Source organism: Labrus bergylta, chromosome 13 (genome assembly GCF_963930695.1).
Source record: "Labrus bergylta chromosome 13, fLabBer1.1, whole genome shotgun sequence".
In the NCBI taxonomy this organism is placed as follows: domain Eukaryota; kingdom Metazoa; phylum Chordata; class Actinopteri; order Labriformes; family Labridae; genus Labrus; species Labrus bergylta.
The window spans coordinates 5,596,099-5,610,823 of NC_089207.1; the positions used below are offsets into that span (position 1 = coordinate 5,596,099).

At 40.4% G+C, this 14,725-nt stretch overlaps 1 protein-coding gene across 2 annotated transcripts in view; it reads right to left on the reverse strand.

Moving 5' to 3' along the window:
- nalcn (sodium leak channel, non-selective) overlaps positions 1-14,725 on the reverse strand; it is a 76,518-nt gene that overhangs the window by 39,553 nt on the left and 22,240 nt on the right. For both annotated transcript variants that reach the window (XM_020633941.3, XM_020633940.3), the window contains 2 exons: positions 6,530-6,661; positions 3,770-3,937 (listed from right to left, as the gene is read on the reverse strand). In XM_020633941.3, coding sequence (XP_020489597.2) covers positions 3,770-3,937; positions 6,530-6,661 — 300 coding nt within the window. The remainder of the gene's footprint in view (positions 1-3,769; positions 3,938-6,529; positions 6,662-14,725) is intronic.

Here is a 14,725-nt window from a genome sequence, read left to right on the forward strand (position 1 = left end):
AGGAGACAAACAGGGAACGCTGGATGAAAGAAAATCCACAGTAAACAAATACAGCAATAACAATCACAGCATGATGACAGATGGGATGAGGAGACACTACCTTCTACTCCTGACAGACAGCGATGACCACTATCCATTTCACAACAGGCGCAGATCTGAGACTTTGAGGGCAAGTCCACAAAGGGTATAAGGCTATTACAGCAAAGGTAATTCTTCTCCTCTCTTTTCTCATGTCTGAGACCACACAGCTTTCAAATCGGAAATATTAGTTAGGGCTGGCATTGATAGAATATAGAAAACAATAATAGGAAAATATTTGAATTTGATGTACCCCAGGATCATATTTACAGCTTCAAAAGCTACAAGCAGAAGTGGCAGTAGTGAGTAAGGTCAATGTAATGAAATAGGTATAGATATAAAAGTCAATGAAAAAAGTCCATAGCCCACTTCTTCTAGCAAAGTGGCTTTGTGAATAGTCATGTGGTCTGGCATATATCTGTTATAGGAAGTAATTTTCTCCTTTGTGCAAGGTATAAAAGTTCAAGGAGATACAGCGAAATTCACATTCTTTCTATTGGTTGTTATTAAATTTGAAAGTTGGAGAAGTGAAACACTTCTATGTTTCATTTTCTGAACTGAATACACAGACTTTGCTCAAAGAAAAAATGGGTCCCTGGAACACTGTTTGGAGCTTAAAAGCTACCAGGAGAGTAACGGTTTCACTGAAGCAGGCCCCCCACCATAACTTCTCCTGGAGCATTTTATCTTCAAACAGTATTACAGGGACCACATTTTTCTCTGAGGACAGGCTGTGTATGGAGTTATGAACATATACCATAGAATCTGTACCCTTCTCCAACTTTCACATTCCTCTACCAAAACTCTATAGTGTACCTTTAAAAGTGTTCTGATAGGCTCAGGCTCAGGTACGGTGATTAGGAAAAGGGGATTATCTTGTTCCTTTACTGGTTGAATAAAGCAGCTGTTTTATGCAGTGTTAACACTACATCACACCATCTTTATTCTCTACTTATTTAGTTAGCCAGTCGGGAGTAACAGGTAGGGCAAAATCACAACCGATCAGCGTTAAAGGATGACTTTGCCAGTTTTTAATCAGTTTTTAGATTTATTTTTCTTCTGTTCTTCCGCATTTTATTGAAACAGCCCTTTTTCTGGAATTTCTGTGTCATTGTAGCACCGTTTTCAAATATCTTCTTCACTTCAGTCAAGTCAAGTTCTCTCTGAGATTTTTTTGATTTTTTTTTATGAAACCAGCAGTTTCCCCAGCTAAGGTTTGGATGGCTGAAAAGAAAGTAAAATGAATGTTCCTGCTTGTTTTTGAACTCTTTCAATAAGTGTCTTGCTTTGTGAATACATTGATAACATGTTTATTTATATTTTGAGAGCATGTCATCATAGTTCGGTTTAATTGCTCTTTAAACTTGGAATATATATATTGATGAAATTTTGTCTTGTTATGTGAGAAATATATAATATGAAACAATATGAAATAAAGGGAATAATCTTGACTGTTTCAAGTGAAAACCACATCTCCTCCCCTGCATTGCGCACATGATAAGAGCAATAATTCATCTGGAGAATGGCTTTCCAGCTGTGCTGCCTTTGTGCGCTCCTGGCTCTAGCTTCTTGCAAGACAAAGCGATGCTTAACATACAATTGAATTCACCACAGATGTCCCAGGCAGCATTTCAACCAATATTGGCCAAATAACAATAACCAGAATGGGATCAAAGCACCTCCGCCAGATTTGTCCAAAAATGACACAATGTCCTGCAGGTCTGATTGAATGAATTGACTAAGCTGTTCAATGTGCTGCTACTGAAGTCATTGCAATTCTGAACACACAGACAGGAAGTGTTGAGGTGGGTTCCATTGGCTGATTAAAAATCATTCTGCCAAGTATAGAGTATTTGTGTCAGAGCTGTACGTGGGGCTCCAAAGCATGTGACATTTGTTTCAGACAATTAAGTAAGGCTAACCTTTAGCAGTGATCAGACCCTTGACTAGAAGAAATAAAAATGTAAACCTGAAAATCATTGATTATTGTGTAGCCCTGTTCTCCTCCTGCAGCCTGCAAACACTTCTGATTCACATAGAGAGATTTAAGGTTCATCACTTGTGCTTAAAGTCAACAGTTTAAAGAGCAACTTACATGGAAAAGTATCAGCAGGAGGCGTGAATGACAAACTCTTTCCCATGAGTAACACAACACAGCCATGAAGTGTGAATCCAATTCTCTCCTCAAATCTCAACTGAGCTTATGAATACAACCCTCTCTAATATGTGAGGATAATGGAGCTTCATGAAAGCTATTGAATACAGCATTCAGACCGAAAAACTGTATTATCATGCAAAAACAAGCGACTGTGATTAGAGAAACATAAAACAACAAGAAACAGACCTTTTGCAATGGAAAAGATTTTCCAGCTAAAGCAATTCTCAAGTTATTGCAGGTAATTTTTATCTTGTACTGAAATGACTGCCTGGAAGGAAAAACACATTTAACAGAAAAACAAAGTGTGTTTTGGAATATGCGCTGCAGTCATATGCAGAAAATGTTAAAATGCAGGAAAAATCACAGTGAAAATGTAAATCAACAATTGTTTCTTATGTTCTATGACTATATGTAATGTGTTAACCTCATGTGTTAGCATTGCACATGCCTGCCTGGGTGGCAGCTGTTACTGTGGGAGCGCAGGGAAGCATCAGGGCAGCTTGTGTGGTCAAGGCTCATTAATGAGATATCAAGAAGCCTTTTCCCATCAGATCATCCTCAGAGCTTTTTTATCGCCTACATTATGTGACCTACAGCAAGGTCGCGGGGTTAACTTTTGGGTGAATTACTTACAGGTTCTGTTCAAAGATGATTATGCTACAGTACAATGGACTAGTGCCACATGGGTCACCATATTCATGGTTAATTTGTACTGCTGCTCTGAGAAGTGGGGATTAAAAAAAAACTCTCAGCTCTCTGCCTTGTGTACGGTAATTGAAGACTCCACACTGCAGCCCAGCTATATGCTTAATATCATGAAATGAAACCATCAGAAAACTGCTCCTTGCACTTACATACATCAAGTGTAAATGTCCCCCAAACTGTTTCACAAGTCTCAAATTCTTGTTTAACTCGGACAAGCCAAAATCTGTTGTGTCATTTGTTGTGATAGTAAATTTAAAGTACTTCAAAAGAATAAGTTTGAGTGTGTGTGTGTGCGTGTGTGTGTGTGTGTGTGTTGGAAGTGGGGGCTATCACTGAAGAGTGATATGATTGATTTGTTCTCATTTATGCATGAACACAAGGAAAAAACGCCATAAAATGATTCACAGCTTCTGTTCCTCTCTGCAACACAGAAGCGGACTTGCATCCATAAATATTATTACCTCTATTTTCCCCATAAAAAGAAATTTCTTCTTCTTTATGTCGTCATCTTGAGATACACTTCCACCGATATCTAGTAAACTTTGATTGTTTACTTGAGATCACAACTTGTTTATCTGGATATATCAGACAACAAAACAGTTTGTTATTCTCATTAAAACAGGTTAATGTATCTAATTAAGTTGAAAAAAACTTTTGTCGTGATCAGGGGATCATCAGAGACCACCATGCTGCCATTACCCGCACTAGTGAGGTAAATTAAGCCTATTTCTCTATTATTTAAGACATGGAGGGATTATGGTCTGTTTGTGCACTCCTACATTTGTGTGAGAAGTGAAAGTATGAACACGTGCATGTGATTCTCCATACCTGAAAGTAGGTGAACTGAGAATGGTAGAGGTCTGGGTAGATGTGCAGTGTCGTGCCCACCACCAGCAGAGATTCAAACTTGTGCAGAGAGGAGCTGATGTAGCCGGTGAAGCCCAGACACCAGATTTTCAGAAGAGCTTCCAGGTCAAATAAAACAGTGAACGCCACCTAGAAGGAAAATAGAGACGATAAGAATCACTGTTGACATTTTCTTCCTCAAACCACTCATATTGTCAAACCGCAGCAGAGCACTACTTCCCTTTCATGACAATGTTGGGGTACTTGAACTTTACTCTGACATTTCTAATTAGTGCTCCTTCAAACTTCTACTTTGATAAAGTTCAGGCAGAAATAGTCTTTTTCACTCTACTTCTTTTAATTCGACAGCTGTAGTTGCTTTCTACTTTTCAGGTAATGATGTAACACGCATACATATGATCAATATAGAAAAATGAAGTCTGATTACAGATAACATTTCCCAAAAGTAAAAGTATCTTCTGCTAGCTATAACACTTATTTGCAGTTTATATGTATGTGAATCATAAGAAATAATACAGTAATGGTTTAAATAATATCACTGTCCTATAACCTAAGTATCATTTTGAAGAGGTTTAAAATGTAACAGAACATTTTGATTGTGTTGTATCCAAGCTGCAACCTCCAGTCTTGAAAAATGAAGCAAATGCGGAAGTGTAAAATCCTGCAGTTCGCTGAGTGACCACTTGAGGCTGACTCACATACACACCACAGCCAAAAAAAAAGCCAGTTTTACAGCATGAATAAACATGTTTACAGCCTGGTACAAACAAAGGAAATAGGTCTGATTAGTTATTGTCATCATGGGCACACACTGTACATGGGGTGTGATGAGCCTCCAGAACTCCCTGCCATAACAGATGGCTGACGTCACTGAGGTTTTGTCCATTAATATTTACAGTCTATGGTTGCATCCTTACTTTGACCATGAAGGCATTCAAAATATTTTAGATGTTAACATGTCTTTACTTGTCAAAGAGCTACTTGTCTTCCTAGCCTGTAATAGAAATTTAGATCTGGGATTCAAAAACGTTTAGAAATTGAGGATTTATCCATCAGAAAGGTTAGAACACAAGACACAACTAAGATGCATTAGGGAAATTCAGAATCTTGTATTTCTTCCTATGGAGAGCGCTGCACAGTGGTGCAGTTGTTAGGGCTGTCGCCTCACAGCAAGAAGGTTCCTAGTTTTGAATTCACCCATCGGAACGGGCCTTTCTGCCTCTCACCCGGTGACAGCTGGAATCAGCTCTCCGCGACCTCAAACAGGATAAGCAAACAAATATAGGATGTTTTTGGAGCATTACCCAGGGTGAAAACACTGCATACAGTATTTTCCGTTGTGTTGATTAAGCTTTTTTTCTATTTTTAAATCTGTTTTTTTTTTTTGCTGTCCCCCAACTTGATTTTACTGCACTACGAAATCATTGGAGAACTCTTTTAAGTAAAGGATTTGAACACTGAGGCCTCTGCAGTCCTCAGCAGGGGAATATGATAGGAAGGAGGAAGTCAATCTGGCACCTCGCCACTAAGCTAACTCTAAAACCCAGTGGCTCCATTTCTTATTTTCACCTCACATCCTTCACACAGGTTGGAACAAATCTGTGGATCGATGTCTGTATCACACGGATGGAGGGAGAGAGAGAAAGTAATATGTGTGTTTTTTTTTTCCTTTTCTTATCTCCTTCATTCAGCTGTGTTTGAGAGAGCGAGAGAGAGAGAGGTATGATGGGGTTGCAATCCGTCTTAGTTGGAGCTTTATCACCTGAATACTGATGACATCAAACGTACCTAGTTAACATGTAGAGTGCAGTTTGAATGTGCCTGTGAGTATGTTAAGAAGAAAGAAAGCAGCCGTAAAACTAAATAAATTAAATGAAGGAGCAACATGTAACTCTGACACCTAGCGTTTAAAATTGGCACTGCATCCAAATTCAAACATTGGAGAGAGCTGTCTCCCCTCGCCCCTTTACACTCTGTTGCTGATTTGCACGCGGGTTACCATGTTGCGGACACTGAAGTCCTAGTTTTACTAAGTTGATTCGGGTAGAATCAGTTATATCTGAACTGGTTCGCTTGCCCACATTCATCACTGCAAGACCTGTTGATTTGCCTTTTGCCTGGCAAACCGAGGGGTGTCCAAAACGGCCATTGAGGGTGTTCTTAAAACCACCTCCCTTCTCTGGTCAAAACAAGAACAGACCGTACCGGACCTGAATCAAAACCTAGGCTAAGAGGACATACTGGCTGCTGCATTGTTCAACATGTTCAGCACTTCAACATAGCATGTTTCCTTTATGTCTGATGAAATAGCATTTTATCATTGAATTCAGTAGGTATCTTAGATGTTGCTCCTTTAAGTCGATTAATTATTGAATAGAAATGAAATCGTTTATGCACATTATTGAAGAAAAACACATATAGAGATGTTTAGATCATACTGTTGTTGGTACAAAATCCTCGATTGAATAGCTTTTAATAACAGACAGTACCATAAAGAACATTTACAAATGGACCATGTGTTATTCAAGAGACTTTGAACAAATCCACTACCTGGAGCATGATCTAAAACGCCTTCAAACAAACGTAAAATCCTCTGTCAATGGATGGATGTTTTTGAACATTAAAAAGTTGAGGGTTTTTGTGGTGGATGTTTGGTATTGTCAGAAGCAGCAGGAACATTTGAAGAAGAAGAAATGAGAACAAAACAAAAGAATGTCTCACCTCTGCCAGGTAGAACTCATCATAGTGCCTGCGGTGGTTCTCGCCTTTATAATAGTTGCTAGCAGCAACGATGACGTCCACAGCGACCATACTCAGGATGAACATGTGGAACACAGACGAGCGCATCAGTTGCTGTGGAAACAGAGGTGTACACTTGTAATCAACTTTGAATTTCGCAAGATGGGTAAAGAGAAAAGAACAGGTGCGAGGAAATCAACAGTCAGTTTTATTTGTTTCCCATTGAACCTGTTCGGATTTGAGCCAGAGATATAATGATGAATGATTACAGAATAGTCTGAGGTTTATAATTTGAACCTGACTGAAGGTCATTACTCAGACAGGAAGACAGACAGGTATAATGTAGCTCTGAGTTAAAGTATCAGTGTAAATTTGTACTACCAATATAATATATATTTATGTCTCTACATTAATATGCAGAAATTAAAAGTTGAAATATAAAAGTTTAAAAATACCCAGGTTGGAAGACAGATGAGTGACAGTCAAATGTTCAAAAACAGAAAGACTGCGCATATATATAGGAACATTTTCAGCTAACACAGACTTTGGTTCTCTCTTTTAGAAGGTGCCAACCAAAGACTGCACAGTGTCTGAATACTGTAGGTGGAAACAGGCGAGGAGAGGGGCAGCAGCTAAACTGCAGAAATTTCAAAGCAATCAAGAACCTTTCATTGGCTGCTGGAAAACATCCACCTCGACAGAGAGGCAGTGTGTATTCATACAGGCAGAAAGAGGAAAGGAAAGAGGCAATAAATGTGTGTTATTACCTGTGGGGATATAGGTAGCATGGAACGACAACAACATGACATACAGTAATAGAAACAATACGGCACCCATACCCAACCATACCTAACAATGCACTCCTCCTTTCCACAAAGATTTAGAGCTGTGTTGGTTTTTGAGACAATATGACAGCTGTGATCGCGGCCCTGAACTGCCTGCATGTATGTGGCGGAGCAAACAGCTTGTGAGTGGGTAGAACCACTCGCCCTAAAAAAAGACTTGCATGTGAGAGTGGCAATAGGAACTGAAAATTGAGAGTAAGACTTAAAGACAGATGAAGAGTGTTTGCAGCATTGCTGAAAAGATCAAAAACTCCGCAGGAGAGCGGGACCGCTGCCATCCATCCTCCTCCTCTTCCTCCTCCTCCTCTTCCTCCTCCTCCTCCACACAAATACACTTACAGAACAAAGTCTTTAAAGTCTACCAAGTCTGAAAATGGGTTTGTTTCTTGGAAAACAAGTGATGGTTTGTAGATAAAATCATGGGATTGAGCTTGAACTTTTTAATTGGATGAAGTGTTTCTTTAAGGAACTTAGAATAAGTGTAAAAAGGATTAGAGTGGGGAGACCCATGATTTAGACCGAACGTCCTCACTCTTCACCAGACGAACCTCAGCATTTAAACACATAAAATGACTTATATTAGCGCTAACCTGACAAGGACCTTTTACGGCCGAGGAAATGATTGTAATTTGTCAGAGGCAAGGACGGTGAAGGTAGAATGATTGTTATAGAGCAGCAGATTGTCACTAGCGTGGGTCGGGGTTGGGTGGAGCGGGGTCGGAGTGAAGTATGTTGGATACCACCCTATACTGCAAAGAGTAAAAGAGATAGACCACGTCAGTTATTCTCAGAATAAAAGATGGTATTGAGGGGAACCTATCAGCAGATAAGAAGCTAATATCCATGAGTACATTTTCATTTCTGTATAAACCCTTGAAAATATTATTTGACATCTTCTGTCACCTTTGAAAGAGCAAGTTCTCATACAGACACTAAAGTTCAACTTCCTCCTCCTTCTACAGTAGCTAGTAAGGGACAAACAAAACACTCGCTCTAAAGAGGGTTTTCAGTTTTTTCTCACCACATTCCATTCAAATCTCTTAGCCCTTATCTACTGTGCTACTTTTATTGCTCTCATGACTTAAACTATTTTATATTCCCATATTTGTCAGCGCCATGCACTACGCCATAGTTTGTTGCCACTCTAGTCAATCATGTCTCCACAGCGAGCGTCATGGTCCATCTTGAGAGCGTGCCACCAGTGCCACTACGCTCTGCTCCGTTTTCAAAAACGCTGCGAGTCGAAAATTATTTAGACTCGCAGGTTCGCGTCAAGCTGGACAGAATACGACAAATCGGTACAGGAAGTCAGACAAGGAAACACACAGAGCATCCGGTCAATTTCAAAAGAAAACACAATATACTGACTCCCGATCGAAATGTTCATCACTAATTTTCATTTTCATCACAGGAGCCAAATGAACAACAAATCATCCTCAGAAAGACAAAGTAATATGTTGTTTTTTTCCCTTTGATTCCCACGTGATCTTGTAGTTCTCCTGTGACGTGTGTACAGCTGCTCATGGCTGCGCTTACGTTCCAGAAAACGGATCCAGCGAGATTCGCGCGCCGTCCTGCGGAGCAAAACCGCGTCGCTGATGGACCGCGGCGCACACGGAGCATGTGGGGATTTGGGGGGGGGTCAGTCTGTCTTCACTCTTTATCTGAGTGTGTAAGCCTATCATTGGTCGCAGCATGCCGTTAATGTTTGTCACCAAGGTGAATTCTTGCCATATTTTTAAGCTTCACTTGAGGTCCAGACTGATAGCCTTGGAATTGGGTGTTTGTGCAGAACGTACACACAAACCCACTCCACACACTCTCTGGTTACTGGACTCCTTGACTGAGATTGGACGTGACAAAGCAGTTTGACATTTCCAGCAACCAGACGCTCTCCCCCCATGGGTGTTTTGGCTGAAAGGACTTGTGTGGTAGTGTGTGTGTGTGTGTGTGTGTGTGTGTGTGTGTGTGTGTGTGTGTGTGTGTGTAGGTTTGAGTATGAGAGAGAGACTGAGGCAGACTGACAGAGAACAGAAAGTACATGGCTGTGTGTATGAAATGGTTGGCTTTCTCAAGGTCCTGACACTGCCCATATTCTCTGTCAGCTTCTGGGAATCACATGACTAAGAAAAGTTGGAGAGCTAGCTGGAGCACAGTGTGTGTTTGTGACCTCTGTCATGTGAAGATAACAGCCCAACTCTGCCACAAAACAACCTTTAAATCCTTCCCTCACATTCCCCTTCTATGGTGCAATTCACCAGATAACACTCCACATACTCTTCTTCCTAAGGCAAAATGGCCGAGTTAGCCCAGTGCAGCTGGAGGCACTGTCACTCCTTTTATGGCCTCAAGATGTCAAAATCAATTTTTACAGCATCAATTGTGGGACAAGATGGCCATCCCCTGCTGTTTGATGTTTCTTGTGAGCCTGTGTGTCTCTGAAAACCTTTCACACTTCTTTGATGGATGCCATTTATTTGTGGTGCCTCTGGCTGGCTCTTTGAAACACCAGGTGCTCGATGTGTGTGCACACACACACACACACATACACACACACACATACACATACAACAGCAGAAGCCACGCATTAAGTTGTGGCTCGGGCTGGCATTTAGAAAGGGATCACTGGCACCATTCTATCTGATAGAAAAGCAGCCCTATGAAATAAACTATTATTTTTCATATCAGTTAATCAGTTATTTAACAATGAACGGATTAATGGTTTAGTGAACTTCAGAAAGTTATAAAAACTCATTATTCCCCTCATTTCTGCCTCATCAACAGTTATCAGCTTTTGCCGTCATTTTTTCAAGCCTCCAGTGTATGTGGGTATATAGAATAAGCTGGCAAGGCATTCTCTTCTGTGCCTTTGTCATCATTTACAATACATCCAGTATTCTGTTGGAATCGGAATCAGGAAGGAAAAATTGAATCAGAGCATCTCTACTTGATAAGCAATGGTTTCCAGGATTGCAATATGGTTGATTCTTTCTGCCCTTTTTTTCTGCTCTCCACACGACATTGGACAATATACTACCAATACAAAGAGAAACTACATCTTCTCCTCCTCCAACAGATTCTGAATTCATGCGAAGCGTCGCATCATAAAGATTACAATTTGCCCAAAAGTAATATAGATTAGACACCTTTTCAACTGATGTGTAAATTGGTATTTGGAGGAAACGTTGGATTTCTTTTTACAACAGAGAGATAAGACACAAATTAGTAATAAGAAGTAACAAACAGCTAATTTCTCTTTTCATCATGCCTTCTGGCTTCTCGTCTGAGTCCCTGAGTCCTTTATTACCCAATTTATGCTCAGTCAATTTAAACAGTGCAGCAAAGTCTCATTCTCTAAAGGCTGACACAACGTGCTATCTCACACAAAGGGTGAGACAATGCAACTGAACGAGTCCCAACGTGATCAGCTGTCAATAAAGAGACGGCTCATCTGGAGGAGGTGGGGGGGGGGTGTGTATGCATCATACCTGGAGCATCTCCAGTGGCAGCAACTGTAACACCGCCAGGACAGAGAGGCAGACTGACAGACCAATGACTGCTTCCTCACACTCCGTCTGTTCACTCGCACTGCCAAGAAGGACAAATGCTCTTTCTGCCGGTACATGAGAGGAGTGTAGCACATGTGCACAGAGCTGGCAGGATGTAGCAGCATTCACACAGGAATTGTCACCAACAGACAGGGCCTTGTTCTGGCAACAGACTCCTGCTACAGTTCTCTTTCTCCTGTTTACCGAGATTAAGAAAAAAACTGAGTGGGATTACAGACTGCCTAACTTGATTTATCTCTTCACTGGTGTTTGTTGAAGTGGAATAAACAAGTGGTGACAATCAGAGTGTCCACATTCTGCCATTTGGATGGTAAACAACTCGGAACATAACAATTCAGAAATCTATTGTCAAATTCTGGAAAAAAACAAAGCCAAATCCTGGCTAAGTGTGCTATCAACACAGACTTGTTCTAATCTTTGTGTATTAGGAGTGGGTGTGTTCAATCTTGCTGGGTTGGGGATCCAGTGAAGTGGCAGCCCCTTGGCTTATTACGGCCCTAACTTAAGCGGGCTGACTCATGGGTCTGGCTAGAAAACAGGTCTTAATAAAACATGATGGTCAGCCTGTCTGCAGCCTCCTACTCTCCATAATATCAGCTGTGCTTCCACCACCTCTAAGTTCCTGAAGGCCTTTCCTTATACACTTGTGCTTCATTTAATTTCAGTTTATATAAATAGATGTGCATCAGGCTGATTGAAGTCTAGACATAACAAACCATGGGCCTCATTCGCTAACATCCACTCAAGTTTTTTTCTTAAAAAGGATCCTTGGAAGAGTCTAGGCCAGATTAATGACGTGTTAAATGTACTCTTTCGCTAAACTAATTTAATGCTAAATGATACGTGGACGTTAACCTGCAAGGAGGACCAATAGCTGGCACAGCTAGCACTGCTATCGTTAGCCACACTTGGCAAACAATTCTTTGACATTGTACTGTATATCTGCAGACGCTGTGATACCATGTTTAGCTGTTTTCAGACTAGTCTGAATTTAAATTTTTGTATGATTGACAGAGAAACTAGCTGCTAACAACCTCCCTAGTTCTCACACACGCATATACTTGTTAACGCTTGTGATCCTAACTTGTGTGCACACAGAATTTAAGCAGAAGAAGAAAGACGACACAAAAATGCTAAAACGAAAACCACCAAAAAATAACAAAGATAGGTGCATTTTCAGACTATCTTGACCAGGATGGACCAACCAGGGATTGGCAGGAATTATTTGTGTGGACAAACACATGTCCAAAAAGCATTTATTTTACTTTTGCATATTCTCTATCTTCTTTAACTACTAACGTAAAAGTATAATTCAGTCGTTACATTCCTGTTCTCAGTTTAATTGAAAAAATCTATTCATCAGAGTGGAAACATATACATATTCATATTCATATATACCGGTACCTAGCAAAGGTCTTTAAGGATTTATGAGCGAACTGTAAGAGTCAAATAGAAACAAAAGCCTTGGATAATACAGAAGAAGTTAAAAAACAATGGTGAATGTTGGAATCTTCTTGGAAAGTCATGAGTGAGTTTTACAAGTTCTTTCTTGTAACAGTTATTAAATAAGGTCTGATGTGATGTAGTTGTTGTTGGTGGCAATTTCCTATCATACATATTGATCTAACCTTCTATGCTGAATAGCTTAAAAAATGCCTATTATTTTCCTTCTCTCCTGCTTATTTCTATCCACTCAATTTCCCTTTTCTCTGTGCCATCCCTCTCCTCCCACACATACACAGACACGGTGACCTTAACCTTGACACTGTGTGTGTCTATGTGTGAGCTTAAAATGATACAAGCAGTGTCACTGGGGAACATCCTGAGGGTGAAGATTGGTGACAGGGGTCAAAGGAGGGTTCCAGAGAATCAATAACCTCTTGCTCAGGAAGGAGAGGTCAGAAAGGTGTTTCTTTCATTGGACTTCAGTACCACCCAGTGAGCTGCTTGGTTATCCGTAACTCTGCATTTAGCTCTGAAGACAGAGGGGGGAGGCTGGGGAGCTAGCAGCTGCTTATCAACAAAAAGGCAATTTAAAAATGTTCTTACTGGATGAAACCATTTTTCACATTTTTCATACCTTCCTTTAATCATTCGAAAGCTTTCTTCAGCTTTTACAATTTAGACATTTCTAATTGTAAAAGTAAGTCTCATTCCACAGACTTCACTTCTATTACTTTTTTCCGGTGGATGTGCACCTGTATGGAGTGCCAACCTCTATTTCTGCATTGAGCAGCCAAAGTCAATCAGTAGTGTAATTATGGCATGGTGGAGCACAAGGGGCTAATTAGAGCACGTCTCTGGGGATAAAAACAAGAAGCGTCATTAACCTTCACTGCTCTGAGCTGTTACCATGAGGACAAATACGAAGAAAAAAACAGGAAAGTCCAAAAAACAAACAAAGAGCTGTGGGATAAATAATTCTTTATATAAGTATATCACATGGATTTGTACCGACACCTGAAGGGTGTGACAAACAGTCGCTTATGAATTCCATCACATAATCATAATTTAAATTCTACTGTAGATTGGTAGGTTTCCAAACATGAAACAAGTAGCTATAATTTGAATGAATCACCAAATATTTGATTATTAATGACTCTTGTAAAAATCATGCTAAGTTACAGCTGTACTGGTCACACTGGTGAAAAAGTCATAACAGGGAAATAAAATTAAAAATGATGATGATAAATTACAGATGGTTTCAAAATTAATACTTTGTTAATATTAAGTGACTGTAAGATTAATCAAACAAATCTAAAATACTGTCAATTTAGGAGAGAAAATACTTCCTGTTTGGAGTCTAGTTTTTTTTGGTTTGTAGTCCCTCAGTAGGGGAAGTTGCCTTCTTCCTCCCTGTCTCAAGGAGCAGGTAGTTAATCAATTGTGTGTTATTCCCAACTGCTGCAGACCCAGACAGACCATCTGACGTCAACAGGCAGATTGACAGGCTGACACTCAGACACACAGAGGCCTGACCGGACACCAACAGGTGGTTTAGAAGACACGTTGGACGTGTGCGGGTGAACTAGCAGCATACAAACTGATGAACACACACACAGGCTGCCTGTAGATAGCGCCCACCTGCCAGCCCTGAAACATTTTAATCATTTGACGGCCAATTACTCTAAAGCCAGGCGGAGCAGAACAGAAACTCACACTTCACTTCCCTGGCACTCGCAGATGGGCCTGCAGGCTGGAGCTCCACTGCCTGTCTTTCTGTCTTCACTCTACCTGTCTACTCAGCCAGCTCTGCTTCTTTCTGATATGGGTGAAAAAGCAATGTAATAAGGTGTTTGGCAAGGCTTTAGAGGGAAAGAAAAGAGGATATCCATCATTAATCAAAAATGATGACACTGTAATTCAGTGGGCCTTGACAGACCATCTATTATAACATGAAAAAGCAGAGAAAAAAATGCCATTATACAACAGTTAAGTCTAACCAAGCAATCTGACTAGACATCTGAGGCATTCTATGGGTGCTGATATTGACATCATAACGGGGACTTTTCACTCTATGTATCACCGCCTCAGCCAAGTGTTCTAGGGATGTGCATGTTTAGTCGACTTAATGGTTAAACGTCATCTCCCTCGCTTGACGTCACCAGAATTAATTGTCAGCAAATTAGTAAGATTTTATATGTTGGCCCTCAATGTGGGTTAAATATTATGCTGAAACTGCAACGCCATCACCTGCTACCAGCCGGGGCTGAAGCCATATCTGTAGCTCCAGTTAATGGGAATGGTCTCCTAACTCTACTACA